Genomic DNA, 23870 nt, shown 5'->3' with positions numbered 1-23870 from the left:
TTGACTTGATATTTTGGTCGAACAACCCGGTCCATCACAGTATTGGTGGTGTGGTGGGTAGCCTGCCTTCCAAGCAGTTGACCTAGGTTCGATTCCCTGACCAATGCTGTGGTTAGATATCCTCCCTGGTTTTTAAGACAAAGACCAATGGAATCTCCTAAAGTAATCTCAGATTTTGTCATTATTTGGCCAAAAATGTTTTTGTTTCAGTTGGGTTTCCCCTCATTAGGATTAGGCTTAGGCTTAGGCTTAGGCTTAGGCTTAGGTTTAGGTTTAGGTTTAGGCTTAGGCTTAGGCTTAGGCTTAGGCTTAGGGTTAGGGTTAGGGTTAGGGTTAGGCTTAGGCTTAGGCTTAGGCTTAGGGTTAGGTTTAGGTTTAGGGTTAGGCTTAGGCTTAGGGTTAGGCTTAGGCTTAGGGTCAACTTTGCTTCTCTCCTGGCTTTATTTCTCAGGATGAATATGAAACAGAAAACATTTGTAGCTATTGTAGAAAAACAACTTCAGGTCTGTTCAGGACTATAGAGGTCTTTCTTCTCCTTCCTTTCTTTCTTCTTCTTCTTCTCACGCTCCTTCTTCTCTCTTTTTTCTTTCTCTTCACGTTCCTTCTTTTCCTTCTTGGCTTTCTTTTCCTGCTCCTTGAGTTCTTTCTTTTCCTTTTTCTCCTTGGCTGCACGCTCCTTCTTCTCTTTCTTCCCCTGAACACCTACGTCCCGGTCGTTCCTCCTCCTGCCGTCATTCTGCTCCTCCTGTCCTTTCTTCTCAGCGCCGTCGCTGGCTTCATTGCTCCTCAGTGATTTCTGAGAAGGGAAGAGGAGGAGACACAACAACATGGAATGAAATGGCAGCAGTGAAATAAGACAAGGTTCGTGTGTAGGACGCTGACCAGAAAGGTCTGGTTTTGGACCACGAAGACGTTCAGGAGGTTCTTCAAGTGGCCCAGCTGTTTGTGGAGCCGCGCCTGGCGGCCCAGCACCTCCTTCTTGGCCGCCCGCTCAGCCTTCAGCTGCTCCTGCATCTCCTTTAGCTTTCTGTGGCAGTCCTGGCTCTCCTGCTGATGTTGGCCCAGCGCTAAGGACATCTCCTCCATCTCTGCAGAGAGCAAGGAGACCATCTCCTTAAGTTTGGACTCCTGCTCCTTCTTGTCCTGCAGGCGTGGCAGGAGACAGCCGACGACCTCCGTCAGCTTGCTTGTCTCCGCCGTCTTCTTTTTCAAACGGGACTTGAGACAGCCGACGACCTCCTTCAGCTTGGTCGCCTGCTCCTCCTTCTCCTGGAGCTCCTGCTTCATGTCGCTCAGCTGCCTGTCGAAGAAGCATAGCGTGTGGTGAAGGTGCCACTCCATGTTGTCCCAGTGTTCCTCCACGTGTCTCTGCATGCTCTCCCTGAGGGACAACAAGTCGGCGGACACCTCGTCTTCCCGCTCGGCCCACAGACGCCTCCACTCCTCGTTGGTGGCTCTCAGCGTCTCCTCCACGGCGGCGTCTTGGACCTTCTTGAAGGCGCCAAACTCCTCTGTCCAGAAGGAGCGCACCTCATCCACCTCTCGCTGAGCATTGGTCAGAGCCACGCGGTGTGCGATGAGTTCCTCTCGGAGCACGTGCTCCATCTCGCTTCCGCTCCTCAGCGTCTTCTCACCGCCAACGTCCTGCTGGCCGCTCAGGACGCTCGTGTCCATGCTCAGCATGGCTGGAGGCATCACGCAGCTGCCGTCATGATGCTGAAACCAAGACGTTCACAGGGTCAGGGGTTAGGGGTTAGGGTGAGCTCTGTGGGTTAGGGTTAGGGTTAGGGTTAGGGTTAGAGTTAGAGTTAGAGTTAGAGTTAGTGTTAGTGTTAGGGATCAAGGGTTAGGGGTTAGGATTAGGGTGAGCTCTGTGGGTTTGGGTAAGAGTTAGATTTAGAGTTAGGGTTCGGGTTCGGGTTAAGAGTTAGAGTTAGAGTTAGAGTCAGAGTTAGAGTTAGGGTTAGGGATCAAGGGTTAAGGGTTATGATTAGGGTGAGCTCTGTGGGTTTAGTTAAGAGTTAGAGTTAGGGTTAGGGTTAGGGTTCGGGTTCGGGTTAAGAGTTAGAGTTAGAGTTAGAGTTAGAATTAATGTTAATGTTAGGGTTAGGGATCAAGGGTTAAGGGTTATGATTAGGGTGAGCTCTGTGGGTTTGGTTAAGAGTTAGAGTTAGGGTTAGGGTTAGGGTTAGGGTTAGGGTTAGGGTTAGGGTTAGGGTTAGGGTTCGGGTTCGGGTTCGGGTTCGGGTTCGGGTTAAGAGTTAGAGTTAGAATTAGTGTTAATGTTAGGGTTAGGGATCAAGGGTTCAAGGTTAAGGGTTAGGATTGAGGTGAGTTCAGTGGGTTTGGGTAAGAGTTAGATTTAGAGTTAGGGTTCGGGTTAGGGTTAAGAGTTAGAGTTATATTTAGAGTTAGAGTTAGGGTTAGGGTAAAGAGCTAGAGTTAGGGTTAGAATTAGTGTTAGGGGTCAGGGGTTAGGGGTTTGGGGTTAGGATTAGGGTGAGCTCTGTGGGTTTGGGTAAGAGTTAGATTTAGAGTTAGGGTTCGGGTTAGGGTTAGCTCTTTGCTACACGCTCCTCCAAGACAGCAGAGCAAACAACTCACCATGTTGCCTTTGGTCAACGTCACCTGCTCCATGCTAAGCTAGCTGGCTAGGTGCCCCAGCAGGTGACGTCTCAGGCTGACTGATGCTAAAGCGGCGCTAGCTCAACTAGCAGCACTGCTAACTTGCAGCATCGCTTGAAAGAGCAAAGAGCAAAAGTCACAAAGCCATAAAGACACTTTGAAGTCTTTGACGGATGGAAGGGGTGTGGCCAAAATTAGCTCATTGGTTCTTTAAAAAACAAAGCAATCTTAATTCTAATTCAGCATTTAAAAGCCTGAGGCTTCATGAAACATAGGAGACATTTTAAGATGTGGAAAAGAGACTTTATTTCTTTTGGACAGAAGCTATATGATGGTGACACCAGTGATTTCTTTCCCGGCCAAGCGTGCTGCGATGGGCTAACAAGACCATCTGAGCGGTATGAACATGAGATACAGTACGTCCTTAAATGTGGCGCTCAGTTCGAGAAATAGCGCCAAAAATGTTGATACGTTTACAAACGGAAAACAATGGCTTCAATGGACGACAGTGAACTCAGAACATCAGAGACACCACAAAACATCACGCCCACGGAGAAGACCATGTTTCTACTTCCTGTTCAGAAAGGAGAATGAAATAAGTTCAGTTGCCTCTTAGGTCATGAATAAGAACAAGTCTTAAAAAGGTTTAAAATAAGTCTTATGGTGTCGTACAGTCATAAGTCTTGAATAAGTTTTAAGTCTTGAATAAGTCCTATGGCATAAACAAGTCTTAGATAAGTCACAATTAAGTCATAAGTATTTAAGTCTAATGTCATAAAATAGTCATTTAAGTTTTGAAAAAGTCTTATGTCAGGAACTAGTCTTAAATTAGTCCTAACCAAGACTAAGTTTTATGACCTGAACAAGTTTTTAACAAGTCTTAAGTAAGTCTTAAATAAGTCTTAAATAAGTCTTGAATAAGTCACATTACAAACAAGTCTTAAAAAGGTCAGAAATAAGTCTCAAGGCATAAAATAGTCATAAGTCTTAAACAAGTTTTAAGTCTTGAATAAGTCCTATGGCATAAACAAGTCTTAGATAAGTCACGATTAAGTCTTAAGTCATAAATAAATCTAATGTCGTAAAATAGGCATTTAAGTTTTGAAAAAGTCTTATGTCAGGAACTAGTCTTAAATTAGTCCTAACCAAGACAAATAAGTTTTATGACCGAAACAAGTATTTAACAAGTCTTAAATAAGTCTTGAACAAGTCTTGAATAAGTCATATTATAAACAAGTCTTAAAAAGGTCTGAAATAAGTCTCAAGGCATAAAATAGTCATAAGTCTTAAACAAGTTTTAAGTCTTGAATAAGTCCTATGTCATAAACAAGTCTTAGATAAGTCACAAATAAGTTTTATGTCATCAGCTAGCCTTAAACGAGTCCTCAACAAGACTCAAGTACTCAAGTGTCTTATTTAAATCTTTTGTCACAAAGAAGTCTTAACAAAGTCTTCGGGAAGTCTTGATCAAATCTTTGTTCTTTTTAGTTTTATCTTTTAAATAAGTCTCAAATAAGTCTTAAGACAAACTAGTTTTAAACCAGTGTCTTAATGAAATCTTTTGTCACAAAGAAGTCTTAACAAAGTCTTCGGGAAGTCTTGATCAAATCTTTGTTCTTTTTAGTTTTATCTTTTAAATAAGTCTCAAATAAGTCTTAAGACAAACTAGTTTTAAACCAGTGTCTTAATGAAATCTTTTGTCACAAAGAAGTCTTAACGAAGTCTTAGGGAAGTCTTGAACAAATCTTTGTTCTTTTTAGTTTTATCTTTTAAATAAGTCTCAAATAAGTCTTAAGATGAACTAGTTTTAAACCAGTGTCTTATTTAAATCTTTTGTCACAAAGAAGTCTTAACAAAGTCTTAGGGAAGTCTTGATGAAATCTTTGTTCTTTTTAGTTTTATCTTTTAAATAAGTCTCAAATAAGTCTTAAGACGAACTAGTTTTAGACCAGTGTCTTGTTTAAATCTTTTGTCACAAAGAAGTCTTAACAAAGTCTTAGGGAAGTCTTGAACAAATCTTTGTTATTTTTAGTTTTATCTTTTAAGATGAAAAAAGTCTTAAGATGAACTAGTTTTAAACCAGTGTCTTAATGAAATCTTTTGTCACAAAGAAGTCTTAAGAAAGTCTTAAAGAAGTCTTGAAGTAGTCTTAAACAGTCCATTTATGTTCCTGTGCAGCAATGAAGCTTCTTTTGACTCATTTACAATCTTGTCAGCTTATTTACGTCCGATATAAACTTGACACTTTTTTTGGGGGGGAGTCATTTTAGTCTCTTTTCACTCTGAGGCGTTCCTAATATTTTGTCACATGATTATGAACAGGCAGGGCAAAATATTAGGAACACCTTGAACATTTTTCTTGAGCAGCGCAAAGCAAACAAGCAAAATGTGAAAGGATTTTTTTTTGGGGGGGGGGCGCAGAAAGTCGGAGGTGAGACGACGTTGTGCGTGTTTTGTCTCCAAGATGGACGCCGTGAAGAGTCTCTGGAAGCAAGACGTTGTCAAGCCATGCACCTATTAGGTTGTACTTTATTTCAGTAAATTGTAGTACCGCCTTACTAAATGGTTCAAGATCTCGTAGATCTCTTTGTGTCCTTCCTTCTCGGTCTTCTAAAAACCAGTTTTTGTCCTTCAGGTCTTCTTCCGCATCAAGTGAATCCCTGCAGAGTAAAAATAATCACAATAAATAGAATACTATTTCTATACATGAAGCTTATGTCCAGGCCACTCCCACTTTGTGGTCACATGTCCACCAGAGGTAACGATCCTGTCATTGGGACAAGAAAATGTCCTTCACTCCTTGTCTCCGTCCTCACTGCTTCCTGTCAAAACAAAGTCAGATGATGTCATAACCTTCTTTCGTGTTAACGTTCACCCCCCCTCCATCCCCCGACCCACCCACTCCTCACCTCCCACAGAGTCCACGTCTGAGTCAGAAACGTGCGTGATGGAGAAGCGGGAGACGGTGAAGCGAGAAAACTGCACCTCCGGCTTGGTCTCCTGAGCTTTGGCAGGGGCGGCGGCGGCGCGGGCGGGCGAATCCGAGCCGGCCGACGACGTCGGCAGCGGAAGCAGCGGGAAGTCGTCCTCCCACTCCAAGCCTGCACCTGACACAGGGGCGGCGCTGTTGAGCACACTGAGATGTCTCACGTTGGTGCTCAAGCTGCGGGTTCTTGTACTCACTCTCCTCGGAGATGTTCCCATCTGATGAATCATCTGAGACCCTTTCAGGAGATTTGATGCGATCTTCTGCGGCCAGCGGGAATCCGTGCGCAGCCAGATCTTTAGTGGGACTCTCCTGGAAGAACAAGAGGAAACAAAGTTTGGAATATTTTTATCCGTAACCTCGGATGTTCCCGGCGCTAAACGAGGCTGACCTGATCAAACAGGTAGACCGTGACATCATCAAAGAAGGACACCGTCCTCTTCTTGCGTTCCAGTTCCTCCTGGAGATTGAGCAGCGTCGGCGTTTTGAGAAGACCTCGTAGTTTATGGGCGTGGCTATCATCGCTCACCACCACGGGCACCACGTGGGATTCTTCTTCGCTCTCCTCTTCCTCCTGGACGCTGTAGGGCCGCAGCTCCTCGTCTGACTCGTCGCTGTCGTCAGAGTCGGCGTCCTCCTTGAGCGCCTCATCATCATCTGAAGGAGTTGGAGGCGGAGAAGAAGACGAAGATAACCTTCTCGTGATGGCCGCCTGCTGCAACGCCACCTCGTCTTTGGGTAAGATGTTCAGGACCTCCGTTCCTGGTGGTTTTTCAGAAGTTTGACAGGAGTGGTCTCCTTCGTTCTCATCTTCCTCCTCCTTAGGTTGCTCGTTGAGGGCATCAAGAGCCTCCTCCATGGCTCCAACCACCTCGGCGGCCCAATCTCCAAGAGATGAGCTCTCGTCCTGGGACGGCCACTCGTCCAGACCACCTGAAGCATCCAACAAGTCATCGTGGTCGCAGGTTTCTGTTTCGTTTCTTCCATTTTGTGCTGGACAAGAACGTTCTTCATGTTCTTCTCCTTGACTTGTCTCTGTTTCATTCGGTTCTTCGTATTCTTCTTCTTCTTCACAGTGAGGTTGCTCCTCCTCATTCCTGGACTGACGTTCATTCTCGTAGTCGGAGAAGTAGGCGGAGTCCCTGTATGGCGTTTCCTGACTCAGTGGCAGCAAGGTGTGGTCACATGACCGGCAGTCGTCACAGGATGTCCCCTCTGGTGACATCCTGTCCCCCTCCCCTGCCTCGTCCTCCTCCAGACTGGTTAGCTGCGGTGCAGCCTGGTCTCTGGATTCATGAGGTTCTTTCAGGACAAACTCTGGGCTCTCGTTGTTCTCAGTGTCATAGCCGCTGTCCATGGCTTTGGGGGAGCAGGAAGGGCGGCACCCGGGGCTGGAGCCCTCACATGACCCGGCTACAGAAGGTAGGTCCATGGACTCCATGGAATCCGGCGTTCCCACCTGCTTCTGTAGCGACTTGATGGCAGGAGAAGCATCTTCTGGAAAGATGCCTGAAGTGATATCGGTGATGTCATCTGTGATGTCATCGTCTTCGTTGTCGCTGCAGTCCAGGATGTCCGTGAGGCTCATGCTGGACCCGCCTCGATCCAGGCCGCTGTCTCCTGTTTGGCTCTTCTCTGATGCTGGATCTGTGAGTACCATCATCACATGGATGCTTGCGGGGGGCGGAGAACTTTGGGTCACGTCTTCTAGTCTTGTAGACTTTGTCGCCGGTAGATCTTCTCTGATGACATCTTCTTTGGTGTCCTTGGAAGGAGCTTCATCGGTTCTGTGATCTTTTTCTCCACCTTCAGGCTTCATGAAGGCGGCTTTGGGGACAGCTGGACCTCCAGGTGCTGGAGATAGGTTGATGATCTCGTCGTTGCTCGGGATATCGACGGCTTTGTCGCTGATGTAGTCGCCGCGAGCGTAGCCGTAGTTGCTGACCAGCAAACCGGTGAGCGGGTCTACAAAGTGCGGGTGGCAGCACTCTCGAGGCGGCGGCGCCACCTGGGGGTCGATCTGGTGACACAAGTAGACGAACGCGTCACAGCCTTCCGAGGGTGCGGTCACATGATGTCCGCTCAGACAGCCGCTGTCTTTAGCCTGGTGGCGCTCCAGGTAGCCGCCAGTTCTGGGAAGACTCTGGAATGCCAGGCTACGTTCCTCGGGCCAGGAATCTTCGATGTCCGTGCTCGGCATTGTGTAATGGAAGTCCACGTAGGCGTCCTGTCTGCAGCTCTGGCTCGATCGTCTTTGATGAGCGGCGCTTCTGTGGCGATGCTTGGAAGGCCAAGTGTTGCATGTGTGCCTCTCCAGGAATATGTCCTCTTCCTCTTCGGAATCGCTCTCCCGCCGCCCGATGAAGAGCGCACCTTCTGTCTCCAAGTCGATGTTCACTGAGCGGACGTCGTGTCTGTGGCTCGGCATGGTCTTCCTCAAGGAGCCCATCATGTCGTAGTAGCCTCCTGTTACCGTTTTACCCAGAATGGAGGTCTGAGTCGTGTCCAGGTATGAGTCCGTGTAGGCCTCTTCGGGGGCACTGGGAAACGAGGCGGTTATTCCGACTGGAGTCTCCAACTCGCCCAATGCCTGGCGAAGGCTCCTTGACCCCCAACTTTCATGAAGGTGCTCATTGGACAGCTGGTCCCCCATGAGATAGTGGTCCATCGCTACTGGAGATGAGTGTTCATAGTAGTAACCTCCATCCCGGTCTTTGTAGGACACGTAGTGACTGGACTCCCACGGCCGTAGAGGACTGCTGTCGGACACCCGCCCTAAAAGGGGCTCCATTGTCAAAGAGATTGCGGGACTTGACTCGTTTGAGTCGTAGACGTCGGCTTTGTGGATGTCTTGTGCTGACCAGTAGGGGTCCAAGTTCTTAGCCTGACCTGGGCACACCATGAATTCATCGGAGTCCGCGCTCCCGGTAAGGAAGCTGCCGCTGCTTCCCGGGTATTCCGGACTGTAGGAGCACATGGTGTACTCCGGTTTCATGTTACAGTCTACTGGTTCTTCGATTCGGATGTAGTATTCGCTGTTGACCGACGGGCTGTGGCCGCTGAAGACAGGAAGTACGCTGGGAGCATGCAGATGTTGGGATTGGTAGTACGGAGGAGAAGCTTCATGATTGAGGCAGCCTCCCACAATTCCCACCGGTGGATAAAACGGTTCTTGTTGACTGAGTCCGCTTGACGGGTCCGGATCTCTGTAAGTCTGCTCCGCTCTGGCGTGCTCCCACCTGTACTCAAAGTTGAGTCCGTGGCTGGTCTCGGTGACCGTTAAGACGTCATCCCCGGACTCTGTGTGGTACCCGTCAGTGGATGAGAACTGGTCCAACAGAGGAAACGAGGCGGCGGCGGATGACGGCTGCTCCAATGCCATTGGGGAACCATGACGGATCGTGTGTCCGGCACTGGGCCGCATGGAGTTCCAGCGCCTCTCAAAGTCCTCCTTGGCTTCATTGGCCCCCTTAGCACACAAGTAGCTCAGCAGCAAGTGGACTTCCTCGGCATTGGGTCTCTGCTCAGGCGGAAGCCAGCAGAACTGCATCACCTCGTACCTGAAGAGGGATCGTGAGATCGGTGAAGACTTTGACAGGAAGCTAAGACTGAAGAACGTCACGTGTCTCACCAGCGTTCCGCCAGAGGAACGTTGAGCATCGGTTTGGCGAGTCGCAGCTGCTGCTCCCTCACAGCGTAGGCCAGAACTTGGCGGTCAGAGTAGTGGCTGTAGGGCTGGTTTCCCAGCTCCAACAATTCCCAGATGGTTACTCCCAGAGACCTGTCACACGGGGGACGATGGTATCAGGATGACGGATCTTCTTACACTCTGACACCTGAAGATCCTACCAGATGTTACTCTGTTGGGTCTGCTCTGCCACCAGCAGGTTCCCGTGCACCTCATCCACCAGCTCAGGAGCGATCCAGCGCAGAGGCACGTATGTCTGGTCACAAGTCACAAAGTAGTCATCCTGGTGGGAAGGAGAACATCGTTGTGAGACGGTTCCTCAAGGATGGACTCACTGAGAAGCTCAAAGGTTCGTGCAGTACAGCTTTTCACTTTTCAACAAACTTCTTGAGATGTTCTCCTACCTTGTACTTGGTGTGGGACAAGCCATAGTCGCCAATCTTCACGGTGACATCAGCGGTCAGCAAGCAGTTCCTCAAAGCCAGGTCTCTGTGTACCAACAGATGTTCCATGTTGGACTTCAGAACCATCAGAACCTCAAACGTCTTCTCTTTTTGTACCATTTTACTACTTTGTAGTATGCACTGTATATACACTGCGTAGTACGCACCTCCTAGTATGCATTATGTAATATGCACTATATAGCACGCTTGATGTAGTATGCAGTATTCATTATGTAGTATGCACTATATACTAGTACCCACCTCGTAGTACACACTATGTTGTATACACTATAACATGCGTGTTGTATTTGACAGGTATGCACTACATAATACACACTTTGTGGTATGCACTATACAGTACGCATCACTGCTATAGTACCCGCTGCAGACTACTCACTGTGTAATATGTACTTTGTTGTAAGCACCTTGTAGTATGTGCACGACTACATAGTACATAATAGTTTAGTACATAGTGGTTTAGTGCGTAACTACATAGAGTACTACACAGTACTTGTATTTAGCATGCATTACTCAGTAACTACTATATACTGTACACAGTAGGTACACATTATTAAGGTACTACTAGGTCAGCATAATGCTAATTAGGTTTGGTTGAGTAGTATTTGTGAGGATGAATGTAGTATTACTATATTACTGCTGTGCTTTGTAGAGATTTGTGTTTCGGTGGAGAATATCTACATGTACACGTATGTATCTGCATGTATTAGTGTGTACTACATTGATGTACATAGTAATACTTCATATTATTAACTATACAACATTGTACTATCTTGTTATCAAAGTCACGTGCTGCATAGTTCTAAAGTTGGAGAAAAAATAGTCACGGCAGTACCAACAAATGTCCGCCAGAGGGCGCTGTTTCCCACGGTGACAAGGGCGCACCACCGGCAACAAAATCACTGATGCTGGAGTCTTAGACCAGCACTCGGCAGCACCAGGATGTTGTTACCGGAAGTCACCTTTCCCAGCTGTAAAGTGTTGTGTAGTGTTGTGTTGTGTAGCGGCGCTGACATGCCTGTGAGTGAAGTTGTGTTTGTGCAGGTGCAGCAGTCCCGAGGCGACGTCACACGCCATTCGCTGGAGAAGTAGCGGCTCCAGAACGACGCTCTCCGCAGATCTGCTGCTGCGCAGGTAACCCTTCACATCGCCCTGGCAACGCAAAGGAAGCTCATACGTCCTACAAGCTTTCACACCAGGTTTGGAGCGGAAGTAGAGGACTTGGAAGTCCACTCACCAGGGGACAAAACTCCATGACCAGCAGGTAGGGCGTGACCTCCGTGTACTGGGCCAGGCACTGCAGCAGAGACGAGTGCTGCAGGACTCTAGGGGGCGAGCGGCGTGGGGGGACACGGCCGAGGACAGGAGGTGTCAAGAGTGTCTTCACCCACGTAAAGCGTTGATGAGAAAAAACGTGTGAGTACCGGTAAGGTTGTACTTCTTCCAGGAAGCGCATCTGCTCCTTGACGCTGGCGCTGGACTTCAGCTCCTTGACCACCACCTGACTGCTCCTCAGGTTCTCATTGACCTCCCCCAGAAGAACCTACAAGATGGCCACATGGACACACATAGCACCACACACGAGGCAGTTTGAGGTGGAGGGGGGGGTGGTGGACGAGAAGGAAGACGGGATGATGGACATACCAAGTCGTGGCAGACACAGGTGGAAGATGATGGTGGAAAACCAGGAAGAGGATGAAGAGAAGAAGATGGTAAACATTCAAGTCTAAGAGATGAGACTTCTGGACGACAAGACGGCAGATGCATCACAAGAAAGTTCTGGGGGGTCAGAGGTCAGCTTACCTTCCCAAACCAGCCATTCCCGATCTCCTTCAGGTAGAGGAGACTATGGCGGCTCACGTTGGAGGACTTCCTGAGTTGGACTGTCGGAGAAGAAGTGATAAATAATCAGGAAGCGTCCCGGAATGGTCGTGGACGTTCCCGAGGACAAGGACTGAACAAAACACCCCCCATCGGCCTGGACCCTTGATGCATTGCTTCTGGCGGCCCGTTAACGGCCACCCCGTCCCCGCTCGGTCTGGCGAGAGCGTTCTTCCCGCCCGTGCGTCATTTCATTGTGGGCGGAGACGCGGACATACAGACCTTTGTGGTGCTGCCCCCCACGCCCCCTTTCTCCCGAGAAGACCACACAGTCCAGCCACTGTCCAACCCTGTCACCGTCCCCACGTGGCTCATTCCTGACACCCACCCGAGTCCCTCTGGGCCGCAGCAGAATCCAAACCATTGTCTGCATGCAGCGCTGCACCAGTTAGGACCAGTTAGCCGAAAACACTGGTGTCATTATCTACCAGTGCCTTGACATGACAATAACAGTGTTTCACCAAGAACATACTGTAGCATGGCTGCGTTAGCATCTAGCCGTTACAAGGTGCTACATGAAGTGTGTAGCTTTTAACATGAACGTATTAGCATGTCGATTGTAGCTTTTAGCATGTGGCTTTTAGCATGTAGTATGTAGCTTTTAGCATGTAGTATGTAGCTTTTAGCATGTAATGTGTGGCTTTTAGCATGTAATATGTGGCTTTTAGCATGTAGTATGTAGCTTTTAGCATGTAGTATGTAGCTTTTAGCATGTAGTATGTAACTTTTAGCATGTAATATGTAGCTTTTAGCATGTAGTATGTAACTTTTAGCATGTAATATGTGGCTTTTAGCATGTAGTATGTAGCTTTTAGCATGTAATATGTGGCTTTTAGCATGTAGTGTGTGGCTTTTAGCATGTAGTATGTAGCTTTTAGCATGTAAAATGTGGCTTTTAGCATGTAGTATGTAGCTTTTAGCATGTAATATTTGGCTTTTAGCATGTAGTATGTAGCTTTTAGCATGTAGTATGTAGCTTTTGGCTTTTAAAATGTGGCTTTTAGCATGTAAAATGTGGCTTTTAGCATGTAGTATGTAGCTTTTAGCATGTAGTATGTAGCAAGTACATTTTAGCGTGTAGTGTGTAGCTTTTAGCATGTAGCTTTAAGCATGTAGTGTGGACCTTATCGTGTAGTATGTACCCTTTAGCATGTAGCATGTAGCTTTTATCATGTAGTATGTAACATGTACCTTTTGATCATGTAGCATGTCGCTTTAAGCTTGTAATATGTAGAATGTAGCATGTAGCTATTAGATTGTAGCTTCTAGCATGAAGTTTATAGCTTTTAACATGTTAATAGCGTGTAGGTTTGTGGCATGTGGCAAATAGTATATATTATGTAGCATGTAGTTTTTAGCATGCAGTACATAGTATGTAGCTTCGAAGCTTTTAGCATGTAGTGTGTTGCTTTTTGCATGTTATTAGCATGTCGGTTTGAGCATGTGACATGTGGTTTTTATAATGAAGTATCTAGCTTTCAGTATGTAGTGTATAGTATGTAGCATGTAGTGTTTAGCATGTAGTGTCTATCTTTTAGCATGTCGTATATAGCATGTAGCATTTTGTGGCTAGCTTTTATTATGTCGTATGTAGTGGCTATCTTTTAGCATGTAGTATATAGTATGTAGCATGTAGCATTTAGCATGTAGTGGCTAACTTTTACTATGTCGTATGTAGTGGCTATCTTTTAGCGTGTAACTTTTAGCATGTAGTATATAGTAGGCAGCATGTAGTGTCTAGCTTTTAGCATGTCGTATACAGCATGAAGCATTTAGCATGTAGTGGCTAGCTTTTAGCATGTAACTTTTAGCATGTAGTATGTAGCATGTAGTGTTTAGCATGTAGTATCTAGCGTTTAGCATGTCGTATGTGGCATGCAGTATTTAGCATGTGGTGGCTATCTTTTAGCATGGAATATGTAGTGGCTAGCTTTTTATGTTGCTTTTAGCATGTAGCGTGTAGAACAGTAAGGAAGTTGAGTCAAGTAGATCACGTTCTAGCTTCACGTTCTACAGCGTAAAAGAGATGAAGAGGTGGTGTGCCTGAAATAAACATGCTGTGATGTTTGTGTGTGTGTGCACGCGTGTGTGTGTTGTGAGGGATGGGCTTGGTTGTGTACTTGTTGTTGTGTTTGTCAAGGTGCTTCTGGGTGAGTGGACTAATCGGGTTTCTGGCGGTGCTAATCGATACGTTTCCTCTCTCGGCGTGCTCTAAGTTGTCTGCTGCGTCCGTCCGGGATGTTTCCAGCCTGGTCGCCATGGCAGCCAGGAAGTCTGCAAATGGACCTGCCATTATCTACCTCGACGTGGTCCATCCCGGTCTGGCCTGAGGTGCAGCAGCAACTGGACTGAAGCGGTTCTGTTAGCGAAGCCAGGAGGGACGCACGGAGGAGGCGCTTTCCAACGTGCTTGACGTCCCCTCTGAGACCTCTGCAACAGCTGCATCAGGGCGGGTCTGGATCTGGACCAATCCCCGCTCTCACAGTCCGAGGGTCGTATGCAGAACCCCGCCCAGTCCACTGGGACGTGACTGGACCCGAGCAGAACAACACCATCTGGTTTGCGTCCGAGCGCTCCTTGAATGTCTCCATGCAGATGTGAAAGTTCTGCAGCCACGGTCCAAACTCAGAACCGGTCTAGAATGTTCCGGTCCTCTAGAAGCGACCGCAGTGGCAACGTGGACTCACCTGGTGGAGGCGGTTGCCTGGCGACCGGCAGGGACACCTCGGTGAGAGGCAGGATGTAGACGTCGGGCGAGGCGGACATGTGGCCGTGGTTCTCCTCGCCATCGTGAAGGTTCTGGAACTCCTGTGGAGACACAGGAAGTACTTCTCAGCGCCACCTAGTGCTCGCCTCACGGAGGACGGATTGTTTCCGGACAGACGGACGGACCTCGGAAGAATGTGACCCACACCAACACCCTCGGCCACGCCCCCCCGGGCTCACACTTCCTGTCATGTGACACGCGAGCCCTCGCTGGCGTCTTCACACGACCTCAACATCTGGACTCACTCTCACGTGCACGTCTCACCAGCGGCGTTCACACGGCCGTGCACGCGCACGTTTAGGAACACGACGACAACGCAACACACAGAACCATCAGGTCCACACTTGATGATGATGCAACACAACATTCCTCAGTGTGTGTGTGTGTGTGTGTGTGTGTGTAACACTTACCTTCCTGCCTCAGGTGATCACCTTCACACACACACACACACACACACACATTTGTCGGTCGTTCAGAGAGGACGATGAATACGAGGACGAGTCTGTCGGCAGACAGGAGTTCTGACACGGAGAAGGACAGGAAGGGGGAGGAGCATAATGCCAGAGGTCGTCCCCCTGAGGGGAGATGGAACCCCCCCTTCCCTACAAGAAGGGAGGGGGGGTTCACATACTGTACTGGTGACATCATCCCCCCCACCCGCCCTTTCGATAACCAAATCCTCGACACAGCACCGCTCTCCTAAAACTAACCCTAACCTTTAACCCCGCCTCCTGAGATGAAGCAGGGGGGTGTGGCCTCTGGAGCACGCCGCGTCTCTCACCTTGAAGCCGGTCCTGGTCCTCTTGCAGCACAGGCAGCCCAGCACGAGGACCACCAGGCTGACCAGACCGCCAACGGACACGAGCGCCGCGCCCCAAGACCACTGCCACGGCTCGGTGGGCGGAGCTCCGCCTCCTAGACACACAGCAAATAAAATGAAGACAGAAGATGAATAAAGAACAACACAGGAAGCTAAACAGCTAGTCAAGCGTAGTTGCGGAAGCGCCGTCTCAGGGAAACACTGCCCCCTAGTGTTAGTTTTGGTAGAGCACTGGAAAAGTTGACTGGTCATGGAGTAGTAGTAGTAGTAGTAGTACTGGAGTTGCTGGTATTTTTTGTTGTCATTTATACAGTGCTACCTTATGGCGTATGAGTGCTACCCATGCCAGCTGTCTCTGGGAGGATTTTATCGCTTTGGGTTAGCAGCTGCTAGTTAGCGGCAGGCATAGGCAAGGACAGCTAAAAATTCTAGTATCTGCTAGTAGTATGATGTGCTTGCTAGCAGCTGGAGCTGCTGCGCGATGCCGTGCGCATGAGTGGTCCTGACGGCGGCTACCGATGCTCATTGGCGAAAGAAACTGCAGAGCGACAGAAGAGAGTCGCTAAACACAACGCTAGCCGTTTTTAACCAAGACAAAGTTGCTAGTGATTGGGTCAAAAATCCGAACGGATCAGAAAACTTCTGTGGAAGTTTATACTTGAAGGTTGCTGATTCGCTTATTTCACTGTCAATCAAAAAGGAAGTCCGCCTCCCACAGGTCATCCAATCATCATTCAGAAGCCGAGTATCCGCAGAGAACGCCATAGTCCCGGACATCCTCCATCAGAAGCTCACCCAGCTCAAGTCCACAGGAGGCAGTAAGTCCAACTCCCGGACCATCAGCATTGGCGTCCCCCAGGGGTGTGTCCTCTCCCCTCTGATCTTTTCCCTCTAAATAAGAATGACTGCAGCCCCGGGAGATCCAGCTGAGGAACTGACAACATTTCCAGATGATACCACCATGGTGTCATCACCTGCTTCCAGATGCCAGGTGCTAACAAAGATGGCGGCCTGTTTCCTACAACTACGGCGGAGGTCAGAGGCGCGTGGAATCAGCTGACGGTTTGTTTGTAAGCAAAAAGCGTGAGCAGATGTTTGCTAACTGCTGCTGGCAAGAAAAATGGTTGCCATGGCGACTGCTGGGGAAAATACCTGCTGATGCTGGAGCTGAGGTGATTGATGGAATGCTTCACGTGAACACGGCAACCGAGGGACCACGTGCTCCGCGATTATCCACTGGAGCTTCGTCCTCACACACTACTCTTACGTAACAAACACACAATACGCACACACACTCACACACACACACACACACCACGCACAACGCTGGCTGGCCTTTCAATGCCAGAAGATACTCATAGTTTCTCTTGAGTCTCCGGGCGCCCACGCTAACCACACACAGCTAATGTTAGCACTTTAGCACCCCCACGCCACACCAGTCAGGAATCAAACCGCAATCCAATGCGGCGATGCTAGCGAGCTTCGCGCGGCGTACTTAACGCTCGTTTGGCTGACTGATCTCAGGGAGCGTAAGCGTCTCTTCGCAGACCCCCTGCTGTCCCCGTTGGGTTGCCATGGTAACATAAAGGGTGTCAGGTGACAGGTGGTGAAGATGACGAGGAACGTGTACGTTCATGTCCGGGCCTTGGTGGAGGTCTGCGTTGCCATGGGGGGTGACCTTGGGGGTGCTGGGGTGGGGGGGGGGTCTCTGGAAGCTGTTGACCTGACGAGGTTGTAAGTCAGAAGAGGACGTCTTTCATCGGTTTTGGTGACTGAGATGAGCAGAAGGAAGAACCTTTGATCCTGACCCTGACCTCTTCATGAGTTCATGTCTGCAACCTTCACTGCTTGGCTAACTGGACCAAGATGGACCATGATGGACCAAGATGGATCAAGATGGACCAAGATGGACCATGATGGACCAAGATGGACCAAGATGGACCAAGATGGACCATGATGGACCAAGATGGACCAAGATGGACCAAGATGGACCAGGAAGGACCAAGATGGACCATGAAGGACCGTGATGGACCGTGATGGTTCTGCAGGGTCAGCTCAAATAAAAGAATCCAATGGTTAGCAACCACGGGGAGCTTTGGTTGCCATAGCAACCGACTGCCCAATGGCTGCCAGGGTTGCATCATAATAATAATAGCGACAATAATGACAATTCCAATATAGCATCATCATTATTGCAAATATTAACATATTATTATCATCGCGGGACCACAGCTTAATTGCTAATTAAGCGCGTGCGAGAAATGTTAACGCGCGTGTGCGTCGTACGACCACCATCGGGAGGTGAGTCGAGGACGAGCCAGAACCAGAACCAGAACCAGCACCGGGAGAGTGCTGGAATGCGTGCTCACCTGAGCCGACGGCGGAGGTGTCGGCCCAAAGCGCGGCACACGTCAGCAGCAGCGGCAGCAGCATCTTCCTCATCTTCGTCATCCTCAGCGCCGGTCCAAACAGGCTCTCAACGCAGCTCAGCGTCTCCTTTCGGAACCGAACCCGGCGTCCCGTCAATGCGCGCGTCCATTTCTCGGAACAGCGCGGAGATCCAGAGAAGACGCGCACGAGCGCGGCGGCCGAGTTCGGAACGTTCCGCCTGCGCGCGAGACATCAAGACGATCAAGCTCGGGGTTCGGCGGCGGTTCGGCGGGGAGCTGTCCGCGGTGCTGCCTGAGAGAGCGCCATCTTGCCCGCTAATGCGTCCAAAGAAGAGGGCGGGGGAGGGGTCCGGTGGGAGGGAGGACGGTGGGGGTGGGGGGTGGTGTTGTGGGGGGGGGGGGGGGGGGATGCTGAGATGATGCTGAGAACACGCACGCGCTGACAGGGGCCTTCACGTGCATGAGTGATGATGTTACGTAATGATTCTCATTCATAATGAAGATAATCGAGGACTTTCTGAAAGCGTCGTGACGTCACTTCCTGTTTGCTCACGTTCCTCCTCAAAAGTGCTAATGTCTTCACCGTGAGTCCTCCTCTTACCTCCTCGTGGCTCATTTTCTCTCTAACGTTACCTTGGGAACAAGAGGGAGGAGCCAACACGGAGACAAACATCTCCATCCTTTTATCCATATCGATCATGTATTTACCATCCAACCAGACAACCATCACTTATCTGTTTCATGGATGCATTGTGTAAGTTGGCCGCTGGAGGGCAGCAAAGCTCCTTTACATCTTGCTTGGCTACTCCAAGGAGACAGCACACAAACAGGAATATTTCACAGCCAAAAGTAAACAAATGACGTTACCTTGGAAACAAGAGGGAGGAGCCAACACGGAGACAAACATCTCCATCCTTTTATCCATATCGATCATCTATTTACCATCCAACCAGCCAACCATCACTTATGTTTCATGGATGCATTGTGTAAGTTGGCCGCTGGAGGGCAGCAAAGCTCCTTTACATCTTGCTTGTCTCTGCTACTACAAGGAGACAACACACAAACAGGAACATCATTTCACAGCCAAAAGTAAACAAATGATAACACTAACTCAATGGTTTTCAAACTGGGGGCGCGTCCCCTAGGGGTGGCCAGATATTATGACACTTTTTAATATACACATGAGGGTTTTTTTTCAAGAAAATATTCAGTTTTGATGGGTGCACTGACCAGTAGCCACCACCGGATGGCAGCATTGTTACGAGTATGTTTTACGAGCATGTTTAACTCCGTTTAACACATTTGACACACGTGATGTGTTTGAACTTTTCTGTTTTGTTTTATTGTCTCCACGGCGTGACAAATAAAGTTGTTAGACGCTGTGCTTTATGTGCCGGGCGTGAATGATTAAGCCTTTTATGAAATACGGGACAAGCTTGACAACAAAAAGGAGGACAATGAAGTCGTTAAAGTTTCCTGTTTGCTTTTTATTCACATTTAAAAGGCACTTTGTCAATGAAATGCATTTTAGGCTAGTGGCATCCTAGCAACAAGACACCACACTGCTTGTGTGGCTTGCCGGTTGCCATGGCAATGTGCAAACAAAAAGGAGGGCAGTGGTTCACTTGGAGTACATGTAAAAAAAAAAAATATTTAAGATGGCGGCGCTGACAGTGGAAGTGCAATAGGCCGTTACCGTGGCGACTAAGTCCAACTAGCTTAACTGCAGGCCAGCCAGGCGTTTGATGAAAGTGGTTGGACGGCGAAGACGTCAGGAGCGCGTGTAGAGCTGGATGAGGCCGGCGGCGTGGAGCTGCTGCCACAGAAGCATCTCCAGACGCAGGTCGTGGTTGATGTAGAAGCCCACCGGGTGGTAGCGCTTGTCGTAGTAGTGGTCCGAGTACTTCTGGTAGTCGGGCGTCATGAAGCCGTACGCGCTCACCTGTGACAACGACACGGTCAGGTTCCGAAAAAAAAAACCGCAAAAGTGGGCGGGACCTCACCTGGTCGCAGGTGTGCAGCGCCGCCAGCAGCATGACGGCGCCAGTGGAGGGGCGGTACATGTTCTTGTATTTGCTCCTGAGGGTGTTGGATGGAAGGAACCTGGAAGGAGAGGAATTGATGGTCTGGTTGCCATGGTTACCAGGCGATTGCTCCGCCCTCACCTGTTCCTGAGGTAGCGGATGAAATCGGGATGGTACATCTTCAGCTTGTTTGCCGACACGTCCTTCCCAAAGTACCTTGACGGGCTGCGAGCACAACATAACATCACGTGATGATCATGTGATTCCCCCACGCCGCCATGGTGACATCATCACTCACTCTACGCCGCGCTCTGGCCCACGCTGCACCGTGACCCCCAGGGCAGCCGCCTTCATCAGCAGGTAATCGCGGTCGTGATCTGGCAGGAAGACGTACCGCGTCTCCTGCGGTGGGCATGGCGGGGTCAGCATCACGCTCACGTGTGTGTGTCATGTGGTGTGCCGCTCACCTGAGACCGGGGCGGCCCTTGGTACCCGAGGGTGGCGTAGTTCCTCATGGAGTTCATAAGCGTGTTGGTGGAGAAGGTGTAGTGGGTGGTGCGGGTGCCCACGTCCTCCTCGAAGCCCTCGATGATGGCGCCGTTCGTCCTGGAGGAGAGAAGCGTTCCCGAGTTGAGGATGTCACCCTGGGTCACGTGACTAAGACGCCCACCTGAAGACGTAGTGGTGATCGTCGATCTCCTTCCCTTTCTTTGAGTCCTTCAGGATCCCGCCGTTCCCGACCACGGCGCAGCGGCTGCACCGGGACGCCGCGCCGCGTTGCTTCCAGTCGTCCAACATGATCCAGTTGGCGGACGAGTTGAGCACCGCTAGCATGTCCGCTAGCTCTGTCGAACCCAAAACATCGTTAGCGTCACCTTTACATCGAGTCTTAGGTAGCCTCCAAAGGGGCGGGGCTTCAACAGCGTGTGGCACTGACCCTGAAAGGTCACGCCCCCCCAGCCGTGCGCTCCGGCGTATCTGCTGAGGCGGCGGTGCTCATCCGGCGTGGCGTCCTTGGACCACTGCAGCACCGGAATATTCTTCAGGAAACGTCTGTCGAATTGCGTCTTTGTCACCCGGCCTCGGATGGCGTCCGGGCAGTCCTGGGGGAGGTAGAGCGCCGGTCACATGACAGGAGGAGGTCTGGCGGCGTGATGACACAGAGCTTCACCCACAGTTAGCGGCGGGACGTCCTCGCTCATGTAAGCGTCACCAATGAAGGGGTCGGAGGTGGGTGTGGCCTCCTGGCGAGAGAGACGCCCGGTTCTTGACGTTGCGTCCACTTTGTCCGTATCGGAAACGTTTGACACTCTCTGGTCGGCGAGTGAGTACGTGTGCGCCGATGGCGTGCTCGTGTTATGGGCGTGCCCGTGCGGGGACGTAGGGGACGGCGAGGGGGCCAAGTCCCCCCATTGGCTGCGGAAAACACAACAAATGCCCTAGTGATGTCATGTGACACATTTGAACGGATCACGTGACCTCCGTACTGACCTCGCCTGTGCCAAGCGCTTGAGCGGCTCCACGGACCAGGACAGCGTGTGGACGTTCCCCGCCAGGACGTAGACGCAAAGCAGGGAGGCGACGGTCAGGGCGCCCAGCACCAGCCGCCTGTTGGCTACCATCCCTGGCGTCACGCGGAGCTCCACCCCCTTCGTTGACAGAAACAGAAATCAGATTCCACTCTCAGCCAATCAGCTTGTCTTTGCGTCACATCCTCATTCTACTTCCTGTTTCCTCACAATCAGAAAGAAGAAGAGAGCCAAGCGTAACAGACGACAACAACGGAACAGGAAGTTGAAGGAAGTCCGCTCACAGTTTGAGCGGTGAAGGTCTGTGCCGGTCCTACTGAGCCACAAGCAGTCCGACATGCTTCCCATATGTCTTCCCAAATCCCAACATTCCGGTTACATGTAACATGTTACTCTCCCCCGTCCCTCCCCCTCCTTCTGGGACAATAAAGTCTGCCGGAGGGGGGGGAAGGGGGTCTCCAATGGAAAGAATGTCTTTCACAGACACGGAAACTTTCCGCCCACCCCCGTCACCGTCCTGTCAATCACAAGGGGGACAGGGTCTAAGGTCTCACCTCGTCTCCCTGGTCCAGCGTCCCTCCGTGAAGTCTTCTGAGTCGGGCGCACTCTGAGACGCTCAGCTGCTGCCAGGACAGCCTGACTCTGGTGGGCGGGGCCTCACTGGAGGGGGCGGGGCGTTGTGAGAAAGCAACAGCTGCTGGCAGTGAGCAGTCAAGAAAGGGGGGGGGGGGCTGGGCCTGGATAAGGGGGGGGGGGGGGTTCCCAGCCTCTCAGCCAATCAGCAAGCAGGAGAGGTTTCTGCGGCCCTCTACTGTGATCAACCGATCCCGGTCTTAAGTGGTTTAGCTCTTTGAAGCATCTCACTGGTCCACTGGTCATGTGGTATAGTGTCACATGACACATTCCCTACTTTCTCTGAGCACCAACAGCTGAAGTGTTGTTCTGTGGGGGTCGGGAACCGTTGTGGGTTCTGCTGCTGTGGACCAGGTCAGGCTTGGTTAGGATCCAGCTCAGCTTTCACCAGAGAGGAAATACGCTGAAAGCCGAGACGAGCCGTCTGGCGGGATCTCGAACACGTTCAGTCTACATGAGGTATGAAGAACTCATTGTTCTTCATACCGGACCAGTTCTAGATGTTCTTATGCTAGGATTCCAAGTTTTTAACTTAACACTGAAGGAAAAAAAAAACACGGAATTTGCATATGAGTTCTCTTCACAGCTTATTGTGTAAGCCCCGTCCGCCATCTTCAGTGCACTCAGGTGGGTCATGGCGCCTGGCGGTTTTTAATGTCGAAGGCCTTTAAAGAACCAATTGTTATTCTTGCTTATTAAATGGCATAATAAAATACACAGAAATCCGCACCCGCCACCGTGACCTGTAGGGTGCTTGTCACTGCCACCCTGTAACGATCAGGCCCTCCTGTAGAGGTAACGAGGCTACAACGCAAAAAGGAAGGTCGCAGGGGGGGGGAGCGGAGCTGTAAGAAAAAGACAACCACAAACCCCCAAATTAATCCCGAAAGTTTACCCCCCGCAAGTGTCCCAAAGTTCCCCGAAGAGTCAGTGCTTGTCCTCAAAACAGAGGTGAAAGCCGCAGTTCCACTCACGGACGCGCATCCAATCCCAGGGTCCGGAACCTTGCCCAAAGTCCAGAGGGAAAAGGAAATCCTGTCAGTTGGTCCTCGTGGCTAAAACGCCGGCTCTCAGCATCCCCTCGCGTGTGTGACGTCACAATTTTTCTCTTTCTCCATCCACCCCTAATGAGCCTCCTTTTCACTGCAGTTGCTCTTGCAGATGAGGAGGATTCAATGCATGGTTCCACCGATGACGCATGTGTATAGAACTCCTGTACCTGTTCCTCTGTACACAGATTATGTAGTAGTTTTTCTTACAGCTGAGTATATTGTAGTACTTATGGACCTTCTGTGGCACATTACAACCCTTCCAGCAAAAACCAGATATGTTGACAAGGGGATTAAAAAGCACATATTCCCAAACTCCTTCCCGTAGTGTAAAGATGTGTGAGGCAAATTTGTTGTCCAACTAGAGCAGGGATGGGCAAACTACGGCCCGGGGGCCACATCCGGCCCGCCAAGTGTTTGAATACGGCCCGCCCAATCTTTCCAAAGTATTTCATTTAAACTCAACATACAACCTGGCATCATGGCCTGAGCCAACCTTTTGATGGTTTTATCAATTTCGTTTTTTGACATGGTCTGTTGTTTACAAAGTGCTCCTGAAAAAAGGAACACAAGCACAATAATAATTATTATTAGATTATAATTATTATTAGAACTGTTATGATTATTATAATTATTATATTAATGCTATTATTATTATTTATTAATTATTTATAATATTATTGTTATATTTGCATATTTTACATAATATAATTATTATTTTAATTTTATTGTAATTATTATATTTTGTTATTTTTAAAATATTCAAATATAAATATAAAATAATAAATAATAATAGCAGATTGCATGACAATTTTACAGATACAATAATACCAGGTGGACTGTTACGTGTAAAATAAATAGTCTGCCCCCCCCCCCCGTAAATTTTGTCATATCAATGCGGCCCGCGAGTCAAAAAGTTTGCCCACCCCTGTACTAGAGGCATGAAGCTGTTACACAATTGAATTTTTTCATGGTTATTATTATTATATAAATCCCTCAAAATGATTATAATAAAAA

General features: G+C 49.3%; 3 protein-coding genes and 1 long non-coding RNA gene across 12 annotated transcripts; 1 reads left to right on the top strand and 3 right to left on the bottom strand.

Annotated features, from left to right (window-relative positions):
* Positions 1-352: 352 nt before the first annotated feature.
* LOC131126050 (uncharacterized) lies at positions 353-4985 on the bottom strand. Of its 2 annotated transcripts, XM_058068196.1 has the most exons (5): positions 2605-4985; positions 1408-1716; positions 1174-1300; positions 883-1088; positions 353-796 (listed from the first exon to the last, which is right to left on the bottom strand). In XM_058068196.1, exons 1-5 carry the CDS (start codon positions 2635-2637, stop codon positions 500-502), a joined length of 972 nt encoding a protein of 323 aa, XP_057924179.1. In that variant the 5' UTR covers positions 2638-4985; the 3' UTR covers positions 353-499. The 2 variants fall into 2 exon arrangements, with proteins under 2 accessions (XP_057924179.1, XP_057924178.1); XM_058068195.1 differs by having other exon boundaries at positions 357-796; positions 883-1716.
* LOC131126051 (uncharacterized) lies at positions 2876-13702 on the top strand. 6 transcript variants are annotated; one of them, XR_009129106.1, is made up of 7 exons: positions 2876-3023; positions 5544-6349; positions 6437-6576; positions 6688-7033; positions 7177-7260; positions 7424-9648; positions 10805-13702. It is a non-coding gene; the product is annotated as an uncharacterized LOC131126051 (long non-coding RNA). The 6 variants fall into 6 exon arrangements; XR_009129105.1 differs by having other exon boundaries at positions 6688-6873; positions 6950-9648; XR_009129102.1 differs by having other exon boundaries at positions 6688-7260.
* On the bottom strand, positions 5138-17929 carry aatkb (apoptosis-associated tyrosine kinase b). 3 transcript variants are annotated; one of them, XM_058068192.1, is made up of 14 exons: positions 17598-17929; positions 15190-15323; positions 14329-14449; positions 11564-11643; positions 11185-11303; positions 10998-11085; positions 10779-10912; positions 9704-9788; positions 9461-9582; positions 9243-9392; positions 6003-9171; positions 5809-5923; positions 5535-5732; positions 5138-5447 (listed from the first exon to the last, which is right to left on the bottom strand). In XM_058068192.1, the coding sequence occupies exons 1-14, from the start codon at positions 17677-17679 to the stop codon at positions 5419-5421; spliced, it is 4626 nt and encodes a 1541-aa protein (XP_057924175.1). In that variant the 5' UTR covers positions 17680-17929; the 3' UTR covers positions 5138-5418. The 3 variants fall into 3 exon arrangements, with proteins under 3 accessions (XP_057924175.1, XP_057924176.1, XP_057924177.1); XM_058068193.1 differs by having other exon boundaries at positions 11185-11288; XM_058068194.1 differs by lacking the exons at positions 15190-15323; positions 17598-17929 and adding an exon at positions 14534-14778.
* Positions 17930-19084: 1155 nt separating this feature from the next.
* Positions 19085-21878, bottom strand: st6galnac (ST6 (alpha-N-acetyl-neuraminyl-2,3-beta-galactosyl-1,3)-N-acetylgalactosaminide alpha-2,6-sialyltransferase). Its single transcript, XM_058067250.1, has 10 exons — positions 21726-21878; positions 21134-21291; positions 20818-21058; positions 20580-20745; positions 20313-20487; positions 20110-20248; positions 19941-20044; positions 19784-19867; positions 19622-19721; positions 19085-19560 (listed from the first exon to the last, which is right to left on the bottom strand). Exons 2-10 carry the CDS (start codon positions 21262-21264, stop codon positions 19390-19392), a joined length of 1311 nt encoding a protein of 436 aa, XP_057923233.1. The 5' UTR covers positions 21265-21291; positions 21726-21878; the 3' UTR covers positions 19085-19389.
* Positions 21879-23870: the final 1992 nt, after the last annotated feature.

The sequence above is a fragment of the Doryrhamphus excisus genome, chromosome 3 (assembly GCF_030265055.1).
Source record: "Doryrhamphus excisus isolate RoL2022-K1 chromosome 3, RoL_Dexc_1.0, whole genome shotgun sequence".
NCBI lineage: Eukaryota > Metazoa > Chordata > Actinopteri > Syngnathiformes > Syngnathidae > Doryrhamphus > Doryrhamphus excisus.
This window is presented reverse-complemented; position numbering and strand designations above follow the sequence as displayed.

What these genes read in the sequence shown, in the direction of transcription:
- LOC131126050 (XM_058068195.1), bottom strand. Translation starts at nt 2,637, where the DNA reads ATGGAGCAGGTGACGTTGACCAAAGGCAACATG. An exon ending in CGTTGACCAAAGGCAACATG is followed by an intron (nt 1,717 to 2,604) that starts GTGAGTTGTTTG and finishes TCTTGGTTTCAG; the next exon opens with CATCATGACGGCAGCTGCGT. An exon ending in TCCAAAACCAGACCTTTCTG is followed by an intron (nt 797 to 882) that starts GTCAGCGTCCTA and finishes TTCCCTTCTCAG; the next exon opens with AAATCACTGAGGAGCAATGA.
- aatkb (XM_058068192.1), bottom strand. Translation starts at nt 17,679, where the DNA reads ATGACGAAGATGAGGAAGATGCTGCTGCCGCTGCTGCTGACGTGTGCC. An exon ending in CACCTCCGCCGTCGGCTCAG is followed by an intron (nt 15,324 to 17,597) that starts GTGAGCACGCAT and finishes CTGTGTGTCTAG; the next exon opens with GAGGCGGAGCTCCGCCCACC. An exon ending in CGGTCTACCTGTTTGATCAG is followed by an intron (nt 5,924 to 6,002) that starts GTCAGCCTCGTT and finishes TTGTTCTTCCAG; the next exon opens with GAGAGTCCCACTAAAGATCT.
- st6galnac (XM_058067250.1), bottom strand. Translation starts at nt 21,264, where the DNA reads ATGGTAGCCAACAGGCGGCTGGTGCTGGGCGCCCTGACCGTCGCCTCC. An exon ending in GGGGGGCGTGACCTTTCAGG is followed by an intron (nt 20,488 to 20,579) that starts GTCAGTGCCACA and finishes TGGGTTCGACAG; the next exon opens with AGCTAGCGGACATGCTAGCG. An exon ending in GGGCCAGAGCGCGGCGTAGA is followed by an intron (nt 19,868 to 19,940) that starts GTGAGTGATGAT and finishes TTGTGCTCGCAG; the next exon opens with CCCGTCAAGGTACTTTGGGA.